This window comes from Mobula hypostoma, chromosome 7 (genome assembly GCF_963921235.1).
Source record: "Mobula hypostoma chromosome 7, sMobHyp1.1, whole genome shotgun sequence".
In the NCBI taxonomy this organism is placed as follows: Eukaryota; Metazoa; Chordata; class Chondrichthyes; order Myliobatiformes; family Myliobatidae; genus Mobula; species Mobula hypostoma.
The window spans coordinates 163,419,288-163,446,890 of NC_086103.1; the positions used below are offsets into that span (position 1 = coordinate 163,419,288).

The following is a 27,603-nucleotide window of genomic DNA, read 5'->3' on the forward strand; positions in this document are numbered from 1 at the left end:
CTCACGCTGACTTGGGTGTACTCTATATTACATTGACTGTTCTATTTATTATAAATTATTATAAAATTACTATGATTGCACATTTAGATAGAGACGTAACAAAGATTTTTACTCCTCATGTATGTGAAGGATGTAAGAAATAAAGTCAATTCACTTCACTTTCTCTGCTACAGTAAGACTGTATTCTGTTTATTTTTCCTTTCTATTACTTGATATATGAAATGATCTGTGTGGATTGTGTAGATAACAAAAGCTGTTTTCACTTTATCTCAGCACATGTGACACTAACAAGGCAGCTATCAATCACATTGTGCTAGTAAACATTGCCTCATCTTCTCTATGTTTTCCAACTTTTAGATAGCCAAATGGGAAAGAAGCTGTTGATCCTGGATGTTGACGCTGGGGTGGACGATGCCCAGGCAATGATATTGGCTTTTGCAGCTCCGAACGTTGAAATCCTGGGAATAAGCTGTACTCAGGGAAACATAAGCATTGAAAATGTGTGCAGGAATGTGCTGCGAGTCCTGAAATTGTGTAACAGGATGGAGGTATGTAGTGAAGAGAAGAGAGCTGAGGACGGTGGTCCTGTACTTAACAACAACTCTGTTCAAGGGAGAAAAAAATTATAACCTCTTAAAACAGGGGTTCCCAACTTGGGATCCACAGACCCCTCGGTTAATAGTAAGGCTCTATAGCATAGAAAAAGTTGGGAACCCCTGCTCTTAAAGTAGCTCCTCCAAATACCATTTACAGTCTCCTGCTTATAATTATAATGTGGTTAACCTGTGCAAGGCTAGATTTGATCGATACCACATGTAATTGGTGTAATAAATATAATAATGGCTCACTCAATCTGCTGTTGACTCTGCCACAGTGCTACACAGCACAGAAACAGACCCTTCTGCCCAACTGATCCATGCTGACCAAGATTCCCACTTGCCCTGAGTTTGGGTCCATATCCCTGTAAGCCTTTCATGTTCATGTACCTGTCCAATGTTGCTGATATCCCTGCCTCAGCCGCTTCCTCTGACAGCTCAGGTACTGACCATCCGCTGGGTGAAAAAGTTGCCTGTCCGCTTCCTACTAAATCTCTCCAACCTCAGTTTAAATCTATGCCCTCTAAATCTTGATTCCCCAACCCTAGGAGAAGAATTGTGTGGTTGCATTCCACTCTCTCAACCCCACTCAGAACTTTATGTACCTTGTTCCCCTATGCATCGATGAGAAAAGTCCCAACCTGCTCAACCTTTTTCCATTAAATAGTCCCTGCCAACATCCTGATACTTTCTAGCTGAATTGCACCTTTGTTAGGTTTCAAAGATAAAACAGTTGTGCTCACTCAGGGGAACATTGCTGAATACCAGTCAGTGGACTGGACAACAGCTATTTTATAAATCAGACCACATTTTACAACTCCTATTGATTACGTGCCATTGAAGAAAAAAAATTATTGGCACGTGTACAAGTATGATGAGGTAAAGAACAATGAAAGTCTTGCTTTTGGGGCATCATAGGCTTGCAGGTACAGACAACACACAGAATAAAAAATATCTATAACTTATAGCTAAAGTTATACCACACAGTAAAAAAATAGACCGTGCAAACAGAACCTTCCCCCTAGCACCTGCTAGCTTGTACTCGTCCCCCAACCCTCATCTTCTTAATCTGGCGTTTGTCCCATTCCTTTCCAGTCCTGAAGAAGGATCTTGGCCCGAAACATTGACTGTTAATTCCCCTCCATAGATGCTGAGTTCCTCCAGCATGCCATGTGTGTTGCTATGCAAGCAGAAAACCTTAATGCAACAAAAAAAAAGACAAAGTCAAAGACAAGTCCATGGTAGTGCAAGAGGTGGTCACTAGTGACCCATTGTTGAGGTAGGATTAAGATAATGCAAGTCTCCACCTGCTTGAAATTTCATTATCGTTAGTGAGTAAGGTACAGGATGCACAAGCGGTATATCTGAATGGTCTTTCTCTATTCCCTTTGGAACAGAGATGAGGAGGAAATTCTTTAGCCAGAGGGTAGTAATCTATAGAATTCATTGCCATGGACAACTGTGGGGGCCAAGTCATCGGGTATATTTAAAGCAGAGGTTGACAGGCTCTTGATTAGTCAGGGCATCGAAGGGTACAGGGGGAAGGAAGGAGTACGGTGATGAGAGGGATAATAAACCATGATGGAATGGCAGAGACCTGATGGGCTGAATGACCTAGTTCTACTCCTATGTCTTATAGTCTTATGGTTGCCCATGTGTACACAGATTCCCGTCTATCGTGGATCAGCCACCTCTCTCCTGGGTGTAGCCAATTATGATACTGCTTACCATGGGCAGGATGGCATGGGCGATGTTCCTGACCCCGACGCTCCAGGCCTGGAACACATACAATCTGAGCACGCGGTGAATGCCATGATACGGATAGCTAACGAACATTCTGGTCAGGTGAGCTAAGCCGATAATCGGGAAAGTAAGCCTTGGTGGTCAGTGATACCGAGTACAGTTACAGGTTCAAGTTCAAGTTCAACATTAGAAACATAGAAACACAGAAAACCTACAGCACAATACAGGACCTTCGGCCCACAAAGCTGTGCCAAACATGTCCCTACCTTAGAACTAGCTAGGCTTTACCCACAGCCCTCTATTTTTCTAAGCTCCATGTAGCCATCCAGGAGTCTCTTAAAAGACCTGATCATTTCCGCCTCCACCATCGCTGCCAGCCCATTCCACACACTCACCACTCTCTGTATAAAAAAATTTACCCCTGGCATCTTCTCTGTACCTACTTCCAAGCACCTTAAAACTATGCCCTCTCATGCTAGCCATTTCAGCCCTGGGAAAAAGCCTCTGACTATCAACACAATCAATATCTCTCATTATCTTGTACACCTATGTCAAGTCACCTCTCATCCTCTGTCGCTCCAAGAAGAAAAGGCCGAGTTCACCCAACCTATTCTCATAAGGCATGCTCCCCAATCCAGGCAACATCCTTATAAATCTCCTTTGCACCCTTTCTATGGTTTCCATGTCCTTCCTGCAGTGAGGCGACCAGAATTGAGCACAGTACTCCAAGTGGGGTCTGACCAGGGTCCTATATAGCTGCAACATTACCTCTCGGCTCTTAAACTTAATCCCACGATTGATGAAGGCCAATGCACCGTATGCTTTCTCAACCACAGAGTCAACCTGCACAGCAGCTTTGAGAGTCCTATGGACTCGGACCCCAAGATGCCTCTGACCCTCCAACAGCCAAGAGTCTTACCATTAATACTATATTCTGCCATCATATTTGACCTACCAAAATGAACTATCTCTTACTTACCTGGGTTGAACTCCGTCTGCCACTTCTCAGCCCAGTTTTGCATCCTATTAATGTCCCGTTGTAACCTCTGACAGCCCTCCACACTATCCACAGCACCCCCAACCTTTGTGTCATCAGCAAATTTACTAACCCCTCCCTCCACTTCCTCATCCAGGTCATTTATAAACATCACAAAGATTAGGGGTCCCAGAACAGATCCCTGAGGCACATCACTGGTCACCATTCAGAATATGACCCGTCTACAACCACTCTTTGCCTTCTGTGGGCAAGCCAATTCTGGATCCACAGAGCAAAGTCCCCTTGGATCCCATGCCTCCTTACTTTCTCAATAAGCCTGGCACGGGGTACCTTATCATATGCCTTGCTGAAATCCATATACACTACATCTATGGCTCTACTTTCATCAATGTGCTTAGTCACATCCTCAGAAAATTCATTCAGGCTCGTAAGGCACGACCTGCCTTTGACAAAGCCATGCTGACTATTCCTAATCATATTATGCCTCTCCAAATGTTCATAAATCCTGCCTCTCAGGATCTTCTGCATCAACATCAACTGCTGAAGACTCACTGGCCTATAATTTCCTAGGCTATCTCTAATCCCTTTCTTGAATAAGGGAACAACATCCGCAACCCTCCAATCCTCTGGAACCTCTCCAGTCCTCACTGATGATGCAAAGATCATTGCCAGAGGCTCAGCAATCTCCTCCCTCGCTTCCCACAGTACCCTGGGGTACATCCCAGGACGGGTTACACTTGAATCCTAGGGGGACCAATATCCTGGCAGGGTGATTAGCGGGGGCTACTGAGGTGACTTTAAACTAGAATGGTTGGGGGGTGGGAATCAAATTAAAGAGGCTAGGCGTGAGGAGGTTAGTTCACAACAGAGGGATGGGAACCAGTGCAGAGAGACAGAGGGGTGTAAAGTGAGCGTAGAAGCAAAAAGTACAAAGGAGAAAAGTAAAAGTGGCAGGCCGACAAATCCAGGGCAAGCATTAAAAAGGGCCACTTTTCAACATAATTGTACAAGGGCTAAGAGAGTTGTAAAAGAGCGCCTGAAGGCTTTATGTGTCAATGCAAGGAGCATTCGTAATAAGGTGGATGAATTGAAAGTGCAGATTGTTATTAATGATTATGATATAGTTGGGATCACAGAGGCATGGCTCCAGGGTGACCACGGATGGGAGCTCAACGTTCAGGGATATTCAATATTCAGATTCAGGAGGGATAGACATGAAGGAAGGGGAGGTGGGGTGGCGTTGCTGGTTAAAGAAGAGATTAACGCAATAGAAAGGAAGGACATAAGCCGGGAAGATGTGGAATCGATATGGGTAGAGCTGCATAACACCAAGGGGCAGAAGACACTGGTGGGAGTTGTGTACAGGCCACCTAACAGTAGTAGTGAGGTCGGAGATGGTATTAAACAGGAAATTAGAAATGTGTGCAATAAAGGAACAGCAGTTATAATGGGTGACTTCAATCTACATGTAGACTGGGTGAACCAAATTGGTAAAGGTGCTGAGGAAGAAGATTTCTTGGAATGTATGCGGGATGGTTTTTTGAACCAACATGTCGAGGAACCAACTAGAGAGCAGGCTATTCTGGATTGGGTTTTGAGCAATGAGGGAGGGTTAATTAGCAATCTTGTCGTGAGAGGCCCCTTGGGTAAGAGTGACCATAATATGGTGGAATTCTTCATTAAGATGGAGAATGACATAGTTAATTCAGAAACAAAGGTTCTGAACTTAAAGAGGGGTAACTTTGAAGGTATGAGACGTGAATTAGCTAAGATAGACTGGCAAATGACACTTAAAGGATTGACGGTGGATATGCAATGGCAAACATTTAAAGGTTGCATGGATGAACTACAACAATTGTTCATCCCAGTTTGGCAAAAGAATAAATCAAGGAAGGTAGTGCACCCGTGGCTGACAAGAGAAATTAGGGATAGTATCAATTCCAAAGAAGAAGCATACAAATTAGCCAGAGAAAGTGGCTCACCTGAGGACTGGGAGAAATTCAGAGTTCAGCAGAGGAGGACAAAGGGCTTAATTAGGAAGGGGAAAAAAGATTATGAGAGAAAACTGGCAGGGAACATAAAAACGGACTGTAAAAGCTTTTATAGATATGTAAAAAGGAAAAGACTGGTAAAGACAAATGTAGGTCCCCTGCAGACAGAAACAGTTGAATTAATTATGGGGAGCAAGGACATGGCAGACCAATTGAATAATTACTTTGGTTCTGTCTTCACTAAGGAGGACATAAATAATCTTCCAAAAATAGTAAGGGACAGAGGGTCCAGTGAGATGGAGGAACTGAGTGAAATACATGTTAGTAGGGAAGTGGTGTTAGGTAAATTGAAGGGATTGAAGGCAGATAAGTCCCCAGGGCCAGATGGTCTGCATCCTAGAGTGCTTAAGGAAGTAGCCCAAGAAATAGTGGATGCATTAATGATAATTTTTCAAAACTCGTTAGATTCTGGACTAGTTCCTGAGGATTAGAGGGTGGCTAATGTAACCCCACTTTTTAAAAAAGGAGGGAGAGAGAAACCGGGGAATTATAGACCGGTTAGCCTGACGTCGGTGGTGGGGAAACTGCTGGAGTCAGTTATCAAGGATGTGATAACAGCACATTTGGAAAGCGGTGAAATGATCGGACAAAGTCAGCATGGATTTGTGAAAGGAAAATCATGTCTGACGAATCTCATAGAATTTTTTGAGGATGTAACTAGTAGAGTGGATAGGGGAGAACCAGTGGATGTGGTATATTTGGATTTTCAAAAGGCTTTTGACAAGGTCCCACACAGGAGATTAGTGTGCAAACTTAAAGCACACGGTATTGGGGGTAAGGTATTGGTGTGGGTGGAGAATTGGTTAGCAGACAGGAAGCAAAGAGTGGGAATAAACGGGACCTTTTCAGAATGGCAGGCGGTGACTAGTGGGGTACCGCAAGGCTCAGTGCTGGGACCCCAGTTGTTTACAATATATATTAATGACTTGGATGAGGGAATTAAATGCAGCATCTCCAAGTTTGCGGATGACACGAAGCTGGGTGGCAGTGTTAGCAGTGAGGAGGATGCTAAGAGGATGCAGGGTGACTTGGATAGGTTGGGTGAGTGGGCAAACTCATGGCAGATGCAATTTAATGTGGATAAATGTGAAGTTATCCACTTTGGTGGCAAAAATAGGAAAACAGATTATTATCTGAATGGTGGCCGATTAGGAAAAGGGGAGGTGCAACGAGACCTGGGTGTCATAATACACCAGTCATTGAAAGTGGGCATGCAGGTACAGCAGGCGGTGAAAAAGGGGAACGGTATGCTGGCATTTATAGCAAGAGGATTCGAGTACAGGAACAGGGAGGTACTACTGCAGTTGTACAAGGCCTTGGTGAGACCACACCTGGAGTATTGTGTGCAGTTTTGGTCCCCTAATCTGAGGAAAGACATCTTTGCCATAGAGGGAGTACAAAGAAGGTTCACCAGATTGATTCCTGGGATGGCAGGATTTTCATATGAAGAAAGACTGGATGAACTGGGCTTGTACTCGTTGGAATTTAGAAGGTTGAGGGGGGATCTGATTGAAACGTATAAGATCCTAAAGGGATTGGACAGGCTGGATGCAGGAAGATTGTTCCCGATGTTGGGGAAGTCCAGAACGAGGGGTCACAGTTTGAGATAGAGGGGAAGCCTTTTAGGACCGAGATTAGGAAAAACTTCTTCACACAGAGAGTGGTGAATCTGTGGAATTCTCTGCCACAGCAAACTGTTGAGGCCAGTTCATTGGCTATGTTTAAGAGGGAGTTAGATATGGCCCTTGTGGCTACAGGGGTCAGGGGGTATGGAGGGAAGGCTGGGGCGGGGTTCTGAGTTGGATGATCAGCCATGATCATAATAAATGGTGGTGCAGGCTCGAAGGGCCGAATGGCCTACTCCCGCACCTATTTTCTATGCTTCTATCCCGTCCGGTCTCGGTGACATATCCAACTTGATGCTTTCCAAAAGCTCCAGTACATCCTCTTTCTTAATATCTACATTCTCAAACTTTTCAGTCCACTGCAAGTCATCCCTACAATCGCCAAGTTCCTTTTCCGTAGTGAATACTGAAGCAAAGTACTTATTAATTACCTCCACTATTTCCTCCGGTTCCACACACACTTTTCCATTGTCACACTTGATTGGTCCTATTCTCACACCTCTTATCCTCTTGCTCTTCACATACTTGTAGAATACCTTGGGGTTTTCCTTAATCCTGTCCGCCAAGGCCTTCTCATGGCCTCTTCTTGCTCTCCTAATTTCATTCTTAAGCTCCTTCTTGCTCGCCTTATAATCTTCTAGATTCATATCATTACCTAGTTTTTTGAATCTTTCATAAGCTCTTCTTTTCTTCTTGACTAGATTTACAATATCCTTTGTTCACCACAGATCTTGTACCCTACCAATCCTTTCCATGTCTCATTGGAACATACCTACTCAGAACCCCATGCAAATATCCCCTGAACTTTTGCCACATTTCTTCGGTACGTTCCCCTGAGAACATGTTTCCAATTTATGATTCCAAGTTCCTGCCTGATAGTCTTATAGTTCCCCTTACTCCAATTAAATGTTTCCCTAACGTGTCTGTTCCTGTCCCTCTCCAATTAATTGTCATTCAGCCATGCACATCTATACAGCTAAATGAAACAGCATTCCTCTGCAGCCAATGTGCAAAACACAGTACATACATTCACACACGGCACATACAGTCACAAAATAATAGTTGTATAAATCCCTGAGTGGCATGGCCTGAAGATTGATGGTGCATGGGATGTTGTCCTGGAGCCATGTTTCTGCAGGAACAAGTACACAGCAGTTCCTCATCTCCCGCAGTTGCAGACCAAGACAGTCCAGCTTGTCTTCCATGCATCAAGCACTAGAGATCAGCACTGATGAAAGAGTTGGCCTGCAGAAACAAGTTCTCCCCAAGGTAGAAACACCTCGACCTATTGTATGTACACCTCATACATAGGAACAAGTATTTGGGAGATGGGCAGGATGGACTTGATGGCTGCTATCCAAGTCCACGCATCTTCTGCAGGTGTGAACAAAATATCTCCATGTACCTTCCCTTGACAAGAGCCACAACAGTGGTCTGGGTCAAGCTAAGCAGAGGTGGGAGTACTGAGCAGGTTCACTTGTTCAATCGTGTGCTCAGTGAGGCCAGCAAGTAGAGGAGAGTGACTGAGAGAATCTATGCATAGTGATGCCTCTGTTTATGGCCACTACAAACTCGTTACAGCCACACTTCTTTAGGAAAAAAACACTCCAAAACTACAGATGAGCTGCCAAGTTGCAGGTAAATTACTGTTTTGATACTGGAGTTATATCTAACAACAGATTTTTGCATTAGCTGAGTAGATTAAATTGTGGCAAATAATAATGGTTGTTAAGGTGTTGCAATGTGCTGGAAATGTTTTCAAATACTCGGGCAGATCTTTATTCTAATGGTAAATTCAGACTCCATAAAATGACAGAAGCAATACATATTTTGCTGCGACAACTCTATTTCACTTCAGCAGAATACAGGGTTAATGGCAGGATTCTTGGCGGTGTAGAGGAACAGAGAGGTCTTGGGGCCCACATCCCTCAAAGTTGCCCAAGTTGATGGGGTTGATAAGAAGGCATGTAGTGTGTTGGCCCTCATTGGTTGGGGGATTGAGTTCAAGAGCCGCAAGGTAATGTTGTAGCTCTATCAAATCCTGGTTTAGACCACACTTGGAATAAGTAGAGTGTTCAGGTCTGATTGCCTCATTACAGGAAGGTGGTGGAAGCTTTAGAGAGTGTGCAGAGGAGATTTAACCAGGATGCTGAATGGATTAGAGAGCATGTTATTAGATAGGTTGAGTGAGCTGGGGATTTTCTCTTTGTAACCAAGGAGAGTGAGAGGTGACGGCACAGAGATGTAAAAATGATAAGAGGTATAGATCGAATGAACAGCCAGAGAATTTTCCCAGGGTGGAAATGGCTAATACAAGGGGGCATAATTTTAAGGTGATTAAAAGGAGTATGGGGGATGTCAGAGGTACTTTTCTTTCTTAAACACAGAGATTAGTTGATGTATGGAATATGCTGCCTGGGGTGGTGGTAGAGGCAGGTAATTAGAGACATCTAAGAGACTCTTTGTTAGGCAAACAGATGATAGATAAAAGGGGGAATATATGGGAGGGAAGGGTTAGATTCATCTTAGAGTAGGTTATAATATCAGCACAACATCATCAGCTGAAGGGCTTGTACTGTGCTGTAGTGTTCTTATGTTCTTCCCTTCTTCTTTTAGGTCAGCCTCGTTGCTTTAGCACCCCTGACCAACATTGCCCTGGCTGCCAAAATGGATCCCTCTTTTCCCACAAAGCTAAAGAGTTTGTACATCATGGGGGGAAACATGGAAGGTATGTCGTGTAGCCTGATTACCGCACTGTCTGATGTCACGCTGACTTAATCAACTGCTCACCTTCCAACTGGAACGTTACACCTTCAGACAACAAGCACTTTCAACGTTCTCACTTCTGATCCCATTGACATTCCTAGAATATTGAACACAAAAGGTTGCAGCACAGTACAGGCCCTTTGGCCCATAGTGTGATGCCAAGATTTTAACCTACTCTAAGGTCAATCTAACCCTTCCCACCTACATAACCCTCCATTTTCCTATCATCCATGTGCCTATGTCAGAGCTTCTCAAATACCCCTGAAGTATCTGCCTGTACCACCACCTCTGGCAGGGTGTTTGAAGCATCCTATGTAAAGAACTTAGCTCTGACGTCCCCCTTTTACTCTTCACCAATTACCTTTAAATCATGCCACTTGTATTAGCCATATTTGCCCTGGGAAAAAGTCTTGGTTATCCACTCCATCTAAGCCTCATCATTTTACACACCTCAATCAAGTCATCTCTCATCCTCCTTTGCTCCAAAGAAAAAAGCCCTAACTCATGCAACCTATCTCCACAAAGACATGCTCTCTAGTCCGGGTAACATCCTGGTAAATCTCGTCTGCAGCCTTTCTAAAGCTTCCACATCCTTGTGACTAGAACTGAACACAATATTCCAAGTGGTCTAACCAGAATTTGATAGATCTTACAGCTCTTGAACTCAGTCAGACTAATGAAGGCCAACACACCACGCACCTTCTTATCAACCCTATCAACTTGCATAGCAACTGTGAGGGATCTGTGGATACGGATCCCAGGATCACTCTGTTCCTACACCCTGCCAAAAATCCTGCCGTTTACCCTGTATTCTGCCTTCAAATTCGATTTTACGTTTGCTTTATGGACAGCTTCTTCCATTCTGCCATCAGATTTCTGAACCCACGAATACTATCTTGCTAGTCCTCTTTTGCAGTATTTATTTAATTTTATCTTATGGTAATTTTTCATATTTTTCACTGCACTGTTGCTTCAAAACAACAAATCTCACAGCATAAATCAGTATTAATAAACCTGATTCTGATTCTGATGTGGCTTGCCTTCTGAAGCACCAAAACCTCTCCCCCATCAATAAGGCACATATCCTGAGTACGAGAGAATATTTTCCACTTGCTTGGATGAATACAGCAGCAACAACTTTTGAAAAGTTCAATACCATGCAGGAAAATGCCATTTGACTGGCCTATGTTGACCAGACCAAACTTTCACTCCACTACTGTGGCTGCAGTGTGGACCTTCTACACAATAGATTGCAGCTATTCACCCGGGCAATCTCAAAGGCACAGTGCCTATTAAAATATTAACCCCCTTGGAAATTTTCATGTTTTATTGTTTTACTACATTGAATCACGTGGATTTAATTTGGCTTTTTTGACACTGATCAAGAGAAAAAGACTCTTTCATGTCAAAGTGAAAACTGATCTTTACAAAGTGATCTAAATTAATTACAAATATAAAACACAAGATAATTGATTGCATAATTACTCATTCCCTTCAAGTCAGTGTTTAGAAGATGCACCTTTGGCAGCAATTACAGCCTTGAGTCTGTGTGGATAGGTTTCTATCAGCTTTGGACATCAGGACACTGCAAATTTTCCCCTTTCTTCTTTACAAAACTGCTCAAGCTCAATCAGATTGTATGGGAATCGTGAGTGAACAGCCCTTTTCAAGTCCAGCCACAAGTTCTCAATTGGATTGAGGTCTGGACTCTGACTTGGCCACTCCAGAACATTAACTTTGTTGTTTTTAAGCCATTCCTGTGTAGCTTTGGCTTTGTGCTTGGAGACATCTTGATGGAAAACAAATCTTCTCCCATGTAACACACATCAGATTTGCTGGTGAATGCAACAGGCCAGGCAGCATCTCTAGGAAGAGGTACTGTTGACGTTTCGGGCTGAGACCCTTCGTCAGGACTGTGACTTCTCCCAAGTCACAGTTCTCTTGCAGACTGATCGGGTTTTCCTCTAGGATTTACTTTATACTTTATACTTTATACTTTATTGTCGCCAAACAATTGATGCTAGAACATACAATCATCATAGCAATACTTGATTCTGTGCTTCCCGCTCCCTGGATTACAAATCGATAGCAAATATTAAAAATTTAAATTATAAATCATAAATAGAAAAATTACAAAAATGGAAAGTAAGGTAGTGCAAAAAAACCGATAGGCAGGTCTGGATATTTGGAGGGTACAGACCAGATCCGGGTCAGGATCCGTTCAGCAGTCTTGTCATAGTTGGCAAGAAGCTGTTCCCAAATCTGGCCATACGAGTCTTCAAGTTCCTGAGCCTTCTCCCGGAGGGAAGAGGGACAAAAAGTATGTTGGCTGGTTGGGTCGTGTCCTTGATTATCCTGGCAGCACTGCTCCGACAGCGTGCGGTGTAAAGTGAGTCCAAGGACGGAAGATTGGTTTGTGTGATGTGCTGTGCCGTGTTCACGACCTTTTGCAACTTCTTCCGGTCTTGGACAGGACAACTTCCATACCAGGTTGTGATGCACCCTAGAAGAATGCTTTCTACAGTGCATCTATGAAAATTAGTGAGGGTTTTAGGGGACAGGCCAAATTTCTTTAGTTTTCTCAGGAAGTAAAGGCGCTGGTGGGCCTTCTTGGCAGTGAACTCTGCTTGGTTGGATCAAGTCAGGTCATTTGTGATATTGACCCCGAGGAACTTAAAGCTTTTGACCTGTTCCACTTGCGCACCACCGATGTAAATTGGGTTGTGTGATCCACTACTCCTTCTGAAATGAACAACCAATTCCTTCGTCTTGCTGACGTTGAGGAATAGGTTATTATCTTCGCGCCATGCCACAAGGTTCTTAATTTTCTGTCTGTATTCAAACTCATCATTACTTGAGATACAGCCGACAATTGCTGTGTCATCAGCAAACTTATATATTGAGTTCAATGGAAACTTGGCTACACTATCATGGGTGTACAGTGAGTACAGCAGGGGGCTGAGTACACAGCCTTGTGGGGCACCAGTGCTCAGAGAGATTGTAGAGGAGAGCGTGTCCCCTATTTTTACAGCCTGGGTCCTGTCTGTGAGGAAGTTGAAGATCCAGCTGCAGATCTGAGTGCTAAGGCCCAGGTTCTGGAGCTTAGGAATCAGTTTTATGGAATGATGGTATTAAAGGCAGAGCTGTAGTCAATGAAAAGGAGCCTTACGTATGCGTCTTTATTCTCCAGGTGTTCTAAGGAGGAATGTAGGGCCAGAGAGATGGCATCTGCCATTGACCTGTTGCTCCGGTAGGCGAATTGCAAAGCGTCGAGGTTGACCGGTAGGCTATGGTTGATGTGTGCCATAACCAATCGCTCGAAGCACTTCATAGCAATTGATATCAGAGCCACAGATCAATAGTCATTGTATTCCCCGTATTTTGCTGCATTCATTTTACCCTATACTTTCACAAGCCTGCTGCAGTGAAGTATCCCCACAGCATGTTGCAGCCACCAACTTCACGGTAGGGATGGTGTGAAGTGTTTGGCTTACGCCAAACATAGTGGCGCCTGATGGCAAAAGCTCAATTTTGGTTTCATCAGACGATACAATCTTCTTCCAGCTGACTTCAGAGTCTCCCACATGCCTTCTGGCAAACTCTAGCTGAGATTTCATGTGAGATTTTTTTTTACAACAGTGGCTTTCTCTTTGCCACTCTCCCATAAGTCTGTGACTGGTGAAGCACCCAGGCAACAGTTGCACAGTCTATCCCATCTCAGCCACTGAAGCTCGTAACTCCTCCAGATTTGTCGTCGGTCCCTTGGTGACCTCCCTCACTAGGCCCCTTCTTGTACAGTCACTCAGTTTTTGAGGACTGCCTGCTCTAGGCAGATTTACAACTGCGCCGTATTCTTTCCATTTCTTGCATGATTGACTTAACTGTACTCTAAAAGATACTCTTGGAAATTTTCTTGTAGCCATTTCCTGATTTCTGCTTTTCAATAACCTTTCCGCCTCAAAGCCATCAATTCTGTCATCCAGGTCACTGACATAGAAGGTAAAAAGAAGTGGCCCCAACAGATTCCTATGGAGAGCACCACTAGTCATCATCAGCCAACCAGAAAAGGTTCTCTTTATCCCCACGTTTTGCCTCCTGCCAATCAGCAATGCTTTATCCATGATAATAACTTTCTTGTAATACCATGGTCTGTTAACTTGTAAAGCAGCCTCATGTGTGGCTCCTTGTCAAAGGCCTCTGAAAATCCAAGTACACAACGTTCACTGATTCTCTATCCTGCCTGTTACTTCTTCAAAGAATTCCACCAGGTTTGTGAGGCAAGATTTTCCCTAAAGATTTTCCTTACATCAACTTCTGTGTGGACTGCAATGTTCCAGCAAGAACTGTCCTTTGTTATTCAAATAACAAGCCATGGGTGACAAAGGACATTAAGGACATCCTGAACGCTAAAAAGAGGGCGCTTAGAGATGGATGTAGAGAGGAGCTGAGGGCAATACAGAGGGACCTGAAAGCCAGGATCAGGGAGGCTAAAGACAGGTACAGGAGGAAGCTGGAGTGGAAACTCCAGCAGAACAACATGAGAGAGGTCTGGAGTGGGATGAGGACCATCACTGGGTTCCGGCAAACTAGCTACAGAGGAGCTGAAGGCAGTGTGGACAGGGCCAATGAATTTAGCCTGTTCTTTAACAGATTTGACATTGTGGCCCCTGCCCATCCCCCACATGATTCATCTGTTGTCAGCCTGGTGTCATGGATTATTGATTACCTGACTGGCAGACCACAGTACGTGTGCTTGCAACACTGTGTCAGACAGAGTGATCAGCAGCACTGGGGCTCCACAGGGGACTGTCTTGTCTCCCTTTCTCTTCACCATTTACACCTTGGACTTCAACTACTGCACAGAGTCTTGCAGAAGTTTTCTGATGACTCTGCCATAGTTGGATGCATCAGCAAGGGAGATGAGGCTGAGTACAGGGCTACGGTAGGAAACTTTGTCACATGGTGTGAGCAGAATTATCTGCAGCTTAATGTGAAAAAGACTAAGGAGCTGGTGGTGGACCTGAGGAGAGCTAAGGTACCGGTGACCCCTGTTTCCATCCAGGGGGTCAGTGTGGACATGGTGGAGTATTACAAATACCTGGGGATATGAATTGACAATAAGCAGGACTGGTCAAAGAACACTGAGGCTGTCTACAAGAAGGGTCAGAGCCATCTCTATTTCCTGAGGAGACTGAGGTCCTTTAACATCTATCGGACGGTGCTGAGGATGTTCTACGAGTCTGTGGTGGCCAGTGCTATCATGTTTGCTGTTGTGTGCTGGGGCAGCAGGCTGAGGGTAGCAGACATCAACAGAATCAACAAACTCATTCGTAAGGCCAGTGATGTTGTGGGGATGGAACCGGACTCTCTGACGGTGGTGTCTGAAAAGAGGATGCTGTCTAAGTTGCACGCCATCTTGGAGAATGTCTCCCATCCACTACATAATGTACTGGTTGGGCACAGGAGTACATTCAGCCAGAGACTCATTCCACCGAGATGCAGCACAGAGTGTCATAGGAAGTCATTCCTGCCTGTGGCCATCAAACTTTACAACTCCTCTCTTGGAGGGTCAGACACCCTGAGCCAATAGGCTGGTCCTGGACTTATTTCCTGGCATAATTTACATATTATTATCTAATTATTTATAGTTTTATGTTGCTATATCTATTCTTGGTTGGTGCAACTGTAACGAAATCCAATTTCCCTCGGGATCAATAAAGTATGACTATGACTATGACTATGAAACCATGCTGACTATGGCCTATTGTAACATGTGCCTCCAAATACCCCGAAACCACATCCTTAGCAATTGACTCCAACACCTTCCCAACCACTGAGGTTAGACTAGCTTTCTTCTGCTTCTCTTCCTTCTTGAAGAGGGAGTGATATTTGCAATTTTACATTCCTCCGGAACCATGCCACCAATTGATTCTTAAAAGATCATTACAAAAGCCCCCACAATCTCTTCGGCCACCTCTTCAGAACCTGGGATATATACCATCTGGTCCAGGTGATGTATCTACCTTCAGATCTTTCAGTTTCTCAATAACCATCTCCCTAATAATGGCAACTTCACACACTTCCGCCCCTGACATTTGCGACAGCTGCATACTGCTAGTGTCTTACACAGTGAAGACTGATGCAAAATACTTATTCATTTCATCTACTTTTTCCTTGTCCACCATTACTACCTCTCCAGGATTATTTTCCAGTTGTCTGATATCTACTCTCACCTCTCCTTTATACTCTATATCCATGAAGAAACTTTTGCTACCCTCTTTAATATTACTGGCTAGCTTAGCTTCGTATTCCATCTTTTCCTTCTTTATAACTTTTTTACTAACCTTCTGTAAAAGCTCCCACTAATGTTTGCTCTATTATATGCCCTCTCTTTGGCTTTTATATTGGCTTTGACTTCTCTTGTCATCCAGGGTTGTATCTTCCTGCCTTTAGAATACTTCTTCCTCTTTGGGATGTACACATTCTGTGCTTCTGAATTGCTCCCAGAAGTACCAGCCATTGCTGCTTGGCTGTCATCCCTGCTGGTGTTTCATTTCAAACAATTTTGGTCAACTCCTCTCTCATGCCTCTGTAATTCTCTTTACTCGACTATATTACTGATACATCTGACTTTAGTTTCTCCTTCTCAAATTGCAGGGTGAATTCAATCATATTATGATCATTTGCCCATTAGGGTTTCATAACCTTGTTCTCTAATGAATTCTAGTTCATTACACTATACCCAGTCTAGAATAGCTGAAACCCTAGTGGGGTCAACCACAAGCTGCTCTAAAAAGTCATCTCATCGGCATTCTGGAAATTCCAGCACCAACCTGATTTTCCCAATCTACCTGCATATTAAAACTCCCCCATGACTATTGTAACATTGCCCTTTTGGCATGCATGTTCTAACTCGTGTTGTAATTTGTACACCACATCTTTACTACTGTTTTGGGGTCTGTATATAATTCCTATCAGGTCTTTTTACCCTTGCATTTTCTTAGCTCTGCCCACAACAATTCAACTCTGCCTACCTGCCTGTCCATTCGATACGACATGCGTCTTTGGACGTTAAGCTCCCTACTGTAATCTTCTTTCAGTCAGAATTTATGATACCCACAATGCCAATCAGTAACTGTGCTACAAGTTCATTTACTTTATTCTGTATACTGCATGCATTCAAATATAACACCTTGGGTCCTGTACTGATCACCCTTTTCAATTTTGTTCACTTTTTACATTGTAACTCATCCTGTTGACTGCAATTTTGCCCTATTATCAGCCTGTACTTACTAGCACTCTCTCTACACAAGGCCTCTGTTTGTAATCCAACCACCTAGGCCTCAGCCTATTGCTGCCAAATGAGTTTAAATCCTCCTGAACAGTTCTAGCTAACCTGTCCGCAAGGATATTTATCCCCCTCGGGTTCAGGTGTAACCCATCCATTTTGTACTGACCGTACCGTCCCCAGAAGAGAGACACCCGTCTGGGCCAGACGCTATCTGTGTGTTCACCGTGCTGAAGGATGCTGTCACACTGGCCTCAGAAACTGAAATCAAAAGGGTCATCAGTGACTGTGGGAGTTCATAAAGTCCCTTCTTTGTTGCCTAGTTGTTGGGGAAGGACAGCTAACCTTGCCAGATCCCGAAAATTGATTTTAAGAAATCAATAATTGTGTGTTATGTCAATAATTTACATTTAAATATGAATTCTATTGCTTTATTTTCAGCCAAAGGGAACATGAATGTCTGCAGCGAATTTAACTTTTACACAGACGTAGAGGCAGCTTCCATTGTCCTGAGCCACTTTACTTGTCCCACTTACATTGCAACCTGGGAGTATTGCCTCCGCCATGTCCTGTCCTGGGTAAGTTGTTGTGGCATTTGGGACAGAGAAGTTTGCTGCTTATGTTCTCAGCCAGTATTCCAGAGGCAAGACTACTGACCTAGGGGGACTGAGTTTGAAGCTCACCATGACTGCGAGCAAGTTTGATTCAGATTCACAATCCGTTTATCACATGTATGTTGAAACATACAGTGAAATGTGCTGTTTGCATTGCCAGCACATCCTCTCTTCTCCTCGCCTGCCTATCATCTCCCTTTGGTGCCACTCTTCCAGTTGTCCACTCTCCTCTCTTTCCAGAAACCTTTTTCAGTCCTTTACCTCACCTCCTAGCTTTTCACTTTATTCCCCCTTCTGCTACCCAACTTTCCTCTCAACCGGCTTCACCTATCACCTGCCAACTTGTACTCCTTCCCGTCCCCACACCTTCTTATCCTGGCTCCTTCCCCCTTCCTTTCCAGTCCTGATGACGGGCCTTGGCCTGAAGCGTCTCCGTAGATGCTGCCTGACCTGCTGAGTTCCTCCAGCAATTTGTGTGTGTTAAACTGCGTGTCCTCATAATCTAAAAAAAAATCTAAACCTAATAATGTGCAAGTATTGCCACACATCCCAGAAGACAACAAAACAGAATACTACAAGCAACAAAACAACAACAGCAAAGCAAGCCCCTTTTCTTCCTCCCACCCACACACATGGATAGTCATCCAGTTCTAGCACAGCCATCCAGTTCCAGCACAGCCATCCAGTTCTAGCACAGCCATCCAGTTCTAGCACAGCCATCTGGGCCTCCAGTCTGTGAATCTGAATTCAGCAAAAAATCTGGAATTAAGAAAAGAGCAATAAAGGCTGGTACAGGAAGTGCTGTGAAGAAAGATGACTACTCAGAGACAGATGCTGGAGATCCTCAACTACATACACACAACAGCTAGAGGAGTCAGCAGGTCAGGAAGCATCTATAGGGGGAAATAAGGGTCTTGGCTTGAAATATCGACTGATTATTTACCTCCTTAGATGCTGCCAGAGTTCCTCCACCATTTTGTGTGTTTTGCTCATGGTGACTAATCTGCCTTTTCACTCATGACTAATTTTAGATTTCCAGAAAAAAATGGATCAAAGCAAGATTTCCTGCAGACCATATCATAAACAAATAAGGATTAACCAATCACCATCAAACCCGCAGGCAAGGGAGGTGCTGTAGTAGTCTGGCATACTGACCTCGATCTTGCTGAGGCCCAGCACCTCCTCTTACTTACCCCTCGAACAGGACCCCACCAATGGGGTTCTGAGAAACACCAAGCCATTGTCTCCCACACCATCACCAATCTTATTGACTCTGGGATCTCCCATCCACCACCAGTAACCTCATAATTCCTACATCCCGCACCTCCCATTTCTACCTTCTACCCAAGATCCACAAACCCGTTTGCCCAGGTAGACCCATTGTTTCAGCTTGTACCTGTCCCACCAAACTCATATCGGCATACCTTGGCTGTTTTATTTCCCTTGGTTCAGTCCCTTCCTACCTACATCCATGACACCTCACACACTCTTGATCTTTTCAAGGATTTCAAGTTCCCTGACTCCCGTCGTCTTATTTTTACTATGGATGTCCAGTCCCTATAAACTTCCATCCCTACCAGGAAGGCTTCAAAGCTCTCCGTTTCTTTCTGGACACCAGACCTAGCCAGTTCCCCGCCGGCACCACTCTCCTCTGCCTAGCGGAACTTGTCCTCACTCTCAATAATTTGTCCTTCGGATCCTCCCACTGCCTTCAAACAAAAGGTGTAGCCGTGGGAACTTGCATGGGTCCCAGCTTTGCCTGCCTGGTTGTCGGCTACGTGGAACAGTCTATGTTCCAAGCCTACACCGATAACCATCCCACACTTTCCCTACGCTACATCAACGACTGCATTGGTGCTGCTTCCTGCACCTATTCTGAGCTCATCGACTTCATCCACTTCACCTCCAACTTCCACTCTGGCCTCAAATTCACCTTGTCCGTTCCTAACACCTCCCTTCCCTTTCTTGACTCACTGCCTCCACCTCCGGAGACAGCTTATCCACTGATGTCTACTACAAAACAACAGACTCTCACAGCTACCCGGACTATACCTCTTCCCACCCTGCTACTTGTAAAAATACCATCCCCTTCTCCCAATTCCTCAATCTGCACCACATCTGCTCTCAGGATGAGGCTTTTCATTCCAGAATGAATGAGACACACTGCCACTGTCTTCCACAGTGAAGAGTGATGCAAAATACTCATTTAGTGCATCTGCCATCTCCTTGTTTCCCGTTATTATTTCTCCAGCCTCATTTTCTTGTGGTCCTATATCCACTCTCATCTCTCTTTTGCTAGCTTGATTTCATATTACATCTTTTTCCTCCTAGTGATTCTTTTAGTTGCTTTCTGAAGGTTTTTAAAAGTTTCCCAATTCTCTGTTTTCCCGCTAATTTTTGTGTTTTGTATGCCCTCTCTTTTGCTTTTATATTTACTTTGAATTCTCTTATCAGCCACAGTTATACTATTTTGCCATTTGAGTACTCCTTTATTTTTGGAATACATTAATCCTGCACCTTCCTCATTTTTCCCAGAAACTCAAGTCACTGCTGCTCTGCTGGCGCCCTGCTAGCATCTTTCAATTTACCTTGGCTAACTCCTCTCTCATACCATTGTAATTTCCTTTACTCCATTGAAATACTGCTAGGTCAGAATTTGCTTTCTCCCTGTCAAATTTCAAGGTGAACTCCATCATATTCTGATCACTGCCTCCCAAGTGTTCCTTTACTTTAAGCTCCCTAATTGCCTCAATATCATATTTGACAATCTGTAATAGTGAAACAGGGTCATCCATCTTATTTCTTATACTCTGTGCATTGAGATATAACATTTTGAGTACTGTGTTTGCTACCTTTATTGATTCTGCATCCCTAATGTACTGATACTCACCCTGCCGGCTGCAATTATGTCCTATCATCTGCCTGCTCTTCCTGACAGTCTGACTGCACGCCATCTTTGTTTTTTTTACCATATGTTCTATCCTGAATTCCTTCCCTCTGATTCCTATCCCCCTGCCAAATTAGCTTAAACCCTCCCCAACAGCTCTATCAAACATGCCTGTGAAAATATTGGTTCCCCTTGGGTTCAGGTGCAGCCTATCCCATTTGTACAGGTCATACCTCCCTCGGAAGAGGTCCCAATGATCCAAGAACCTGAAGCCCTGCCCCCTGCACCAGCTTCTCAACCACACATTTATCTACCAAATCATCCACTTTCTACCCTCACTGTTGCATAAGACCTTAAGACATAGGTGTAGAATTAGGCCATTTGACCTATTGAGTCTGATCTGTCATTCCAACATGGCTGATTCAGACCATAAGACCATAAGACAAAGGAGCAGAAGTCGGCCATTCAGCCCATCGAGTCTGCTCCGCCATTTTATCATAAGCTGATCCATTCTCCCATTTAGTCCCACTCCCCCACCTTCTCACCCTAACCTTTGATGCCCTGGCTACTCTGATACCTATCAATCTCTGCCTTAAATACACCCAATGACTTGGCCTCCACTGCCGCCCGTGGCAATGAATTCCATAGATTCACTACCCTCTGGCTAAAAAAATTTCTTCGCATCTCTGTCCTGAGTGGGCGCCCTTCAATCCTTAAGTCATGCCCTCTCGTACTAGACTCCCCCATCATGGGAAACAACTTTGCCACATCCACTCTGTCCATGCATTTCAACATTCGAAATGTTTCTATGAGGTCTCCCCTCATTCTTCTAAACTCCAAGGAATACATTCCAAGAGCGGACAAACGTTCCTCATATGTTAACCCTCTCATTCCCGGAATCATTCTAGTGAATCTTCTCTGTACCCTCTCCAACGTCAGCACATCCTTTCTTAAATAAGGAGACCAAAACTGCCCACAGTACTCCAAGTGAGGTCTCACCAACGCCTTATAGAGCCTCAACATCACATCTCTGCTCCTATACTCTAATCCTCTAGAAATGAATGCCAACATTGCATTCGCCTTCTTCACTACGGACTCAACCTGGAGGTTAACCTTAAGGGTATCCTGTACGAGGACTCCCAAGTCCCGTTTCATCTCAGAACTTTGAATTCTCTCCCCATTTAAATAATAGTCTGCCCGTTTATTTTTTCTGCCAAAGTGCACAACCATACACTTTCCAACATTGTATTTCATTTGCCACTTCTCTGCCCACTCTTCCAATCTATCCAAGTCTCTCTGCAGACTCTCTGTTTCCTCAGAACTACCGACCCCTCCACCTATCTTTGTATCATCAGCAAACTTAGCCACAAAGCCATCTATTCCATAATCCAAATCATTGATGTACAATGTGAAAAGAAGCGGCCCCAACACGGACCCCTGTGGAACACCACTGGTAACCGGCAGCCAACCAGAATAGGATCCCTTTATTCCCACTCTCTGTTTCCTACCAATCTGCCAACGCTCTATCCACGTATGTAACTTTCCCGTAATTCCATGGGCTCTTATCTTGTTAAGTAGCCTCCTGTGTGGCACCTTGTCAAAGGCCTTCTGAAAATCCAAATATACAACATCCACTGCATCTCCCTTGTCTAGCCTACTGGTAATTTCCTCAAAAAATTGTAATAGGTTTGTCAGGCAGGATTTTCCTTTAAGGAATCCATGCTGAGTTCTGCCTATCTTGTCATATGCCTCCAGGTACTCTGTAACCTCATCCTTGACAATCGACTCCAACAACTTCCCAACCACCAGTCAAGCTAACAGGTCTATAATTTCCTTTTTGCTTCCTTGCCCCCTTCTTAAATAGCGGAGTGACATTTGCAATCTTCCAGTCCTCTGGAACCATGCCAGAATCTATCAACTTTTGAAAGATCATCGCCAACGCCTCTGCAATCTCCACAGCTACTTCTTTCAGAACACAAGGGTGCATTCCATCTGGTCCAGGAGATTTATCTATCCTTTGACTATTCAGCTTCCTGAGTACTTTCTCTGTCGTAATTGTGACTGCGCACACTTCTCTTCCCTGTCACCCTTGAGTGTCCGGTATACTGCTGATGCAAAACACAGATTCAGTTCCTCCGCCATCTCCTTATCTCTCATTACAATTTCTCCAGCATCATTTTCTATCGGTCCTATATCTACTCTCACCTGTCTTTTACTCTTTATATACTTGAAAAAGCTTTTAGTATCCTCTTTGATATTATTTGCTTGTTTCCTTTCATAGTTAATCCTTTCCCTCTTAATGACCTTCTTAGTTTCCTTTTGTAAGCTTTTAAAAACTTCCCAATCCTCTGTCTTCCCACTAATTTTTGCTTCCTTGTATGCCCTCTCCTTTGCTTAACTTTGGCTTTGACTTCTTGTCAGCCACAGTTGCGTCCTTTTTCCATTCAAAAATTTCTTCTTTTTTGGAATATACCTGTCTTGCAACTTCCTCTCAACCCGATTGAGAGGGATTTATTATCCCTGTCAATCCCATTGTCCTTCCTTTGCCCCGTGATCTTTGACACCTTTACTAATTAAGAACCAATAAATCTCTCCATTAAATATACCTAATGATCTGGCCTCCACAGCCATCTGTGGCAATGAATTTTTTCAGATCACCTTTCTCTGACTAAAGAAATTCCTCCACATCTCTGTTCTAAATAGATGTCTTTGTATTTTGAGACTGCCCTCTGGTCCTAGAATCTCCCACCATAGGAAACTCAGATTAGCCTTACCTCAGCGGTTGGGAAGATGTTGGAGTCAATTGAGGATTAAGGATGGGGTTATGGTGTACTTGGAGACACAGAACAAGATAGGACAAAGTTAGCATGGTTTCCTTAAGGGAAAATCTTGCCTGACAAACCTGTTGGAATTCCTTGAGGAGATTATACATCGAATAGATAAAGGGGATCAGTGGATATTATATATATGGATTTAGAGAAGTTTTTTGACAAGGTGCCACACATGAGGCTGCTTACTGAATTAAGAGCCCATTGCATTACATGAAAGCTACTGGCATGGCTAGAGTATTGACTGATTGGTAGGAAGCAGCACGTGGCCAAGTGGTTAAGGCATTTGTCTAGTGATTTGAAGGTTGCTAGTTCGAGCCTTGGCTGAGGCAACGTGTTGTGTCCTTGAGCAAGGCACTTAACCACACATTGCTCTGCGACGACACTGGTGCCAAGCTGTATGGGTCCTAACGCCCTTCCCTTGGACAACATCGGTGGCGTGGAGAGGGGAGACTTGCAGCATGGGCAACTGCTGGTCTTCCATACAACCTTGCCCAGGCCTGCGCCCTGGAAACCTTCCAAGGCGCAAATCCATGGTCTCATGAGACTAACGGATGCCTATTATAGGAAGCAGCGAGTGGGAATAAAAGGATCCTTTTCTGGTTGGCTGCCAGTGACTAGTGGTGGTCCACAGAGGTCGGTGTTAGGACTGCTTCTTTTTATGCTGTATATCAATGATTTAGATGATGAAATAAATTGTTTTGTTGCCAAGTTTGCAGATGATACAAAGATTGGAGGGGCAAGTAGTGTTGAGGAAACAGGAAGGCTGCAGGAGGACTTTGACAGATTAGAAGAATGGGCAAGAAAGTGAAATACAATGTTGGAAAATGCATGGTCATACACTTTTATAGTAGAAATAAATGTGCAGACTATTTACTAAATGAGTGAAAATCCAAAAATCTGAGGTGCAAAGGGACTTGGGAGCCCTTGTGCAGAACACCCTAAAGGTTAACTTATAGATAGAGTTGGTGGTGAGGAAGGCATATACAATGTTAGCATTCTAGAATAGCAAGGACGTGATGCTGAGGCTTTATAAGGCACTGGTGAGGCCTCACCTTGAGTATTATGAACAGTTGGGCTCCTCATCTTAGAAAAGATGTGCCAGCATTGGAGAGGATCCAGAGGAAGTTCACAAGGATGATTCCAGGAATGAAAGGGTTATCATACAAGGAACGTTTGATGGCTCTGAGTCTGTACTGACTGGAATTTAGAAAGATGTGGGGGGATCTCATTGAAACCTTTCGAACATTGAAAGGCCTGGACAGAGTAGTTGTAGAAAGGATGCTTCCCATGGTGGGGGAGTCTAGGACAAGAGAGCGCAGCCTCAGGATAGAGGAGAGTCCACTTAAAACAGAGATGTGGAGAAATTTTTTCTGCCAGAGGGTGGTGAATTTGTGAAATTTGTTACCACAGGCAGCTGTAGAGGCCAGATTGTTGGGTGTATTTAAGGCAGAGCTTGATAGGTTCTTGATTGGACATGGCATCAAGGTTAGGGGCGAGAAGGCCGGGGAGTGGGGCTGAAGAGGGGAAAAAAGGATCAGCCATGACTGAATGGCAGAACAGACTTGATGAGCCAAATGACCTAATTCTGCTCCTATGTCTTATGTCTTACAAAAAACTCTTCATGTCCATTCTATCTAGGACTTTCAATATTTGATAGATTTCAATGAGATCCCCACGTCATTCTTCTAAACTCCAGCAAGTTCAGTTCTAGGGCCATCAAATGCTCCTCACTCCTCATACATTAACCAAGATGGACATCAAGAAGAACAAAGACAGCTGGCCCATAAAAACACAATTTCTCTTCTAAGTCACAAATCATCCTAATTTCGTAATATATTGCTGGGTCTAAACCCTGAAACACCCTGTCTACATGAATATAGAAGTACCTTCATCAAGAGGATAACTGGAACTGTTTAAGAAGACAGATCACCACCACTTACACAGAAACTTTGAAAGGAGGAACCACTAACGCAATGCATGGTTGGTGGAAACTCAATAGGCACATGGAAGAAGATTCTAGTACATTATTAACAACGGAAGTTCTGGCTGAAGCTGTCACAACATTTTCAAGTCACAGTCACCTGATTATATGATATGGAAGCTTCAGAGAAGGGAGCATAGGAGATTTACTGGGATTCCTTATGAAGTAAAGGAAATGTCTTATGAGGAAAGGTTGAGCGAGCTTGACCTTTTCTCTCTGGAGTGGAGGAGGATGAGAGGTGACTTGATAAGAGTACAAGATGACGAGAGGCATAGATCATGTGGACAGACAGAGAATTTTTCCCAGGGAGGAAATGGCTAATACAAGGGGGCTTAATTTTAAGGTGATTGGAGGGAAGTATAGCAAGGACGTCAGAGATAATTTTTTTTGCATAGAGAGTGGTAAATGTGTGGAATGCCCTGATGTTAGGGGCAGATACATAAGGGGCATTTAAGAGACTCTTAGCTGAGTGCATGAATGATAGAAGCATGGAGAGCTATGTAGGAAGGAAGAGTTGGATTGATATTAGAGCAGGTTAAAAGATCAGCACAACATCGCGGGCTGAAGGTTTGGTACTGCGCTGTACGTTCTATATTCTATATTTTCATTAACTGCAGGACTTCTATGACAAGCTGATGAATCAAGATAGTGAAAAGGCTCAGTTCCTGAAGAAGATATTTGAGCATAGTGTAAAATTTAGCAGAAGTGATGAAGGCAGCAAGCAACTTTATTTCAGAAGTGGCTTTTTGTCCTGTGATTCCTACGCAATGGCCGCCGTGATCGATGATTCGATGGTGACAGAAAGCATTCAGTACGGGGTTACTGTGGAAATGAACGGATCACTGACCAGAGGCATGATGGTTGTGGATACTCTCGATGCCCTGAAGCTTAAACACAAGGCTGTCATCTTTCTGAAATGTGATATGGAAAAGTATAAGCAGCTGCTGACTAACGCACTGGAATAAGGTGCAATGTATCTCAAACCAAAGTAGAGAAAGCTAGCATTTACAAGTAATTATGATGCAAATGTTGACTTTTGATTTATTATAGCATTAATGATGTATTGATATCTCAAAAGCTTGAGTGAAATTGGTGGCTATTCAATGCTTACAATAATTAAAATAAAAGATTGAGTATTTGTTGTGGAGATTTGATCATCTTTTGCAACAGAGAAATATTTACGCAGAACTTACCTGGTGTTGGGCACGTGGCCAAGTGGTTAAGATGTTCGTCTAGTGATCTGAAGGTTGCTAGTTCGAGCCTCAGCTGTGGCAGCATGTTTGTGTCCTTGAGCAAGGCACTTAATCACACATTGCTCTAGTGTCTGTGTGAGGAGTGGCGCCCCACACAGACTTCCAATCAGCACCTTGTAAGGCATGAAAATGCCCAATGCAGGCCTCTCGCGGTCTGAGTCGACGTCCCCCCCCCCAACCTGAGGGATTGAAATAGAAGCTGTGGGTAAAATGGAATAGAGATGACATTCTTGTCACTTACATTCCCCGCGTCTCACTGCTGTCTCTGAAAACAAAGCCTGCATTTAATCATTTTGTTACCTCCACCGTTGACCCTTCCAATACCATACTGGCTGCCATCCTGACTCCTGTCACCATTAACTTAAGTAAGAAGCAGAATCAGGTCTGTCATCACTGAATAGGTCATGAAATCTGTTGTTTTGCAGTAGCAGTACAGTGCAAAACATGAAAATTACTAGAAGTCACAAAAATTAATAAATAGTGCAAAAGGGAAACCGTGAGTAGTGCCCATGAGTTCAGATAGCTGATGGTAGAGAGGAAGAAGCTGTTCCTAAAACACTGTGTGTGGGTCTTCAGGCTCCTGTACTTCTTTCCCAATGGTAGTAATGTGAAGAGGGCATATCCCGGATTGTGAGGGTCCTTCCTGAGGCGCCACCTGTTGAAGATGTCCTCGTTGGTGGGGAGGTTTGTGCCCACAGTGGAGCTGGCAGGAGCTTCTTCTGATCCTGTCCATTTGGCACCTCCATAACAGGCCATGATGGAACCAGTCAGAATGTTGTCCACTATATATCTGTACACCAAGTTTTTGGTGACATACCAAATCTCCTCAAACTCCTAATGAATTAGAGATGCCAGTGTGCCTTCTTTGTGACTGCATCCAAGTGTGGGGGCCAGGATAGATCCTCTGAGAAGTTGATGCCCAGGAACTTGAAGCTGCTCACCTTTTCCATTGTCGACCCCTTGATGAGGAT

The 27,603-nt window shown here is 43.9% G+C and overlaps 1 protein-coding gene across 1 annotated transcript; it reads left to right on the plus strand.

Moving 5' to 3' along the window:
* Positions 1 to 365: 365 nt before the first annotated feature.
* LOC134349073 (nucleoside hydrolase-like) lies at positions 366 to 26,344 on the plus strand. Its single transcript, XM_063052929.1, has 5 exons — positions 366 to 548; positions 2,262 to 2,441; positions 9,629 to 9,740; positions 17,508 to 17,644; positions 25,997 to 26,344. The coding sequence occupies exons 1-5, from the start codon at positions 366 to 368 to the stop codon at positions 26,342 to 26,344; spliced, it is 960 nt and encodes a 319-aa protein (XP_062908999.1).
* Positions 26,345 to 27,603: the final 1,259 nt, after the last annotated feature.

What these genes read in the sequence shown, in the direction of transcription:
- LOC134349073 (XM_063052929.1), top strand. Translation starts at nt 366, where the DNA reads ATGGGAAAGAAGCTGTTGATCCTGGATGTTGACGCTGGGGTGGACGAT. An exon ending in CATGGGGGGAAACATGGAAG is followed by an intron (nt 9,741 to 17,507) that starts GTATGTCGTGTA and finishes CTTTATTTTCAG; the next exon opens with CCAAAGGGAACATGAATGTC. An exon ending in TCCGCCATGTCCTGTCCTGG is followed by an intron (nt 17,645 to 25,996) that starts GTAAGTTGTTGT and finishes CATTAACTGCAG; the next exon opens with GACTTCTATGACAAGCTGAT.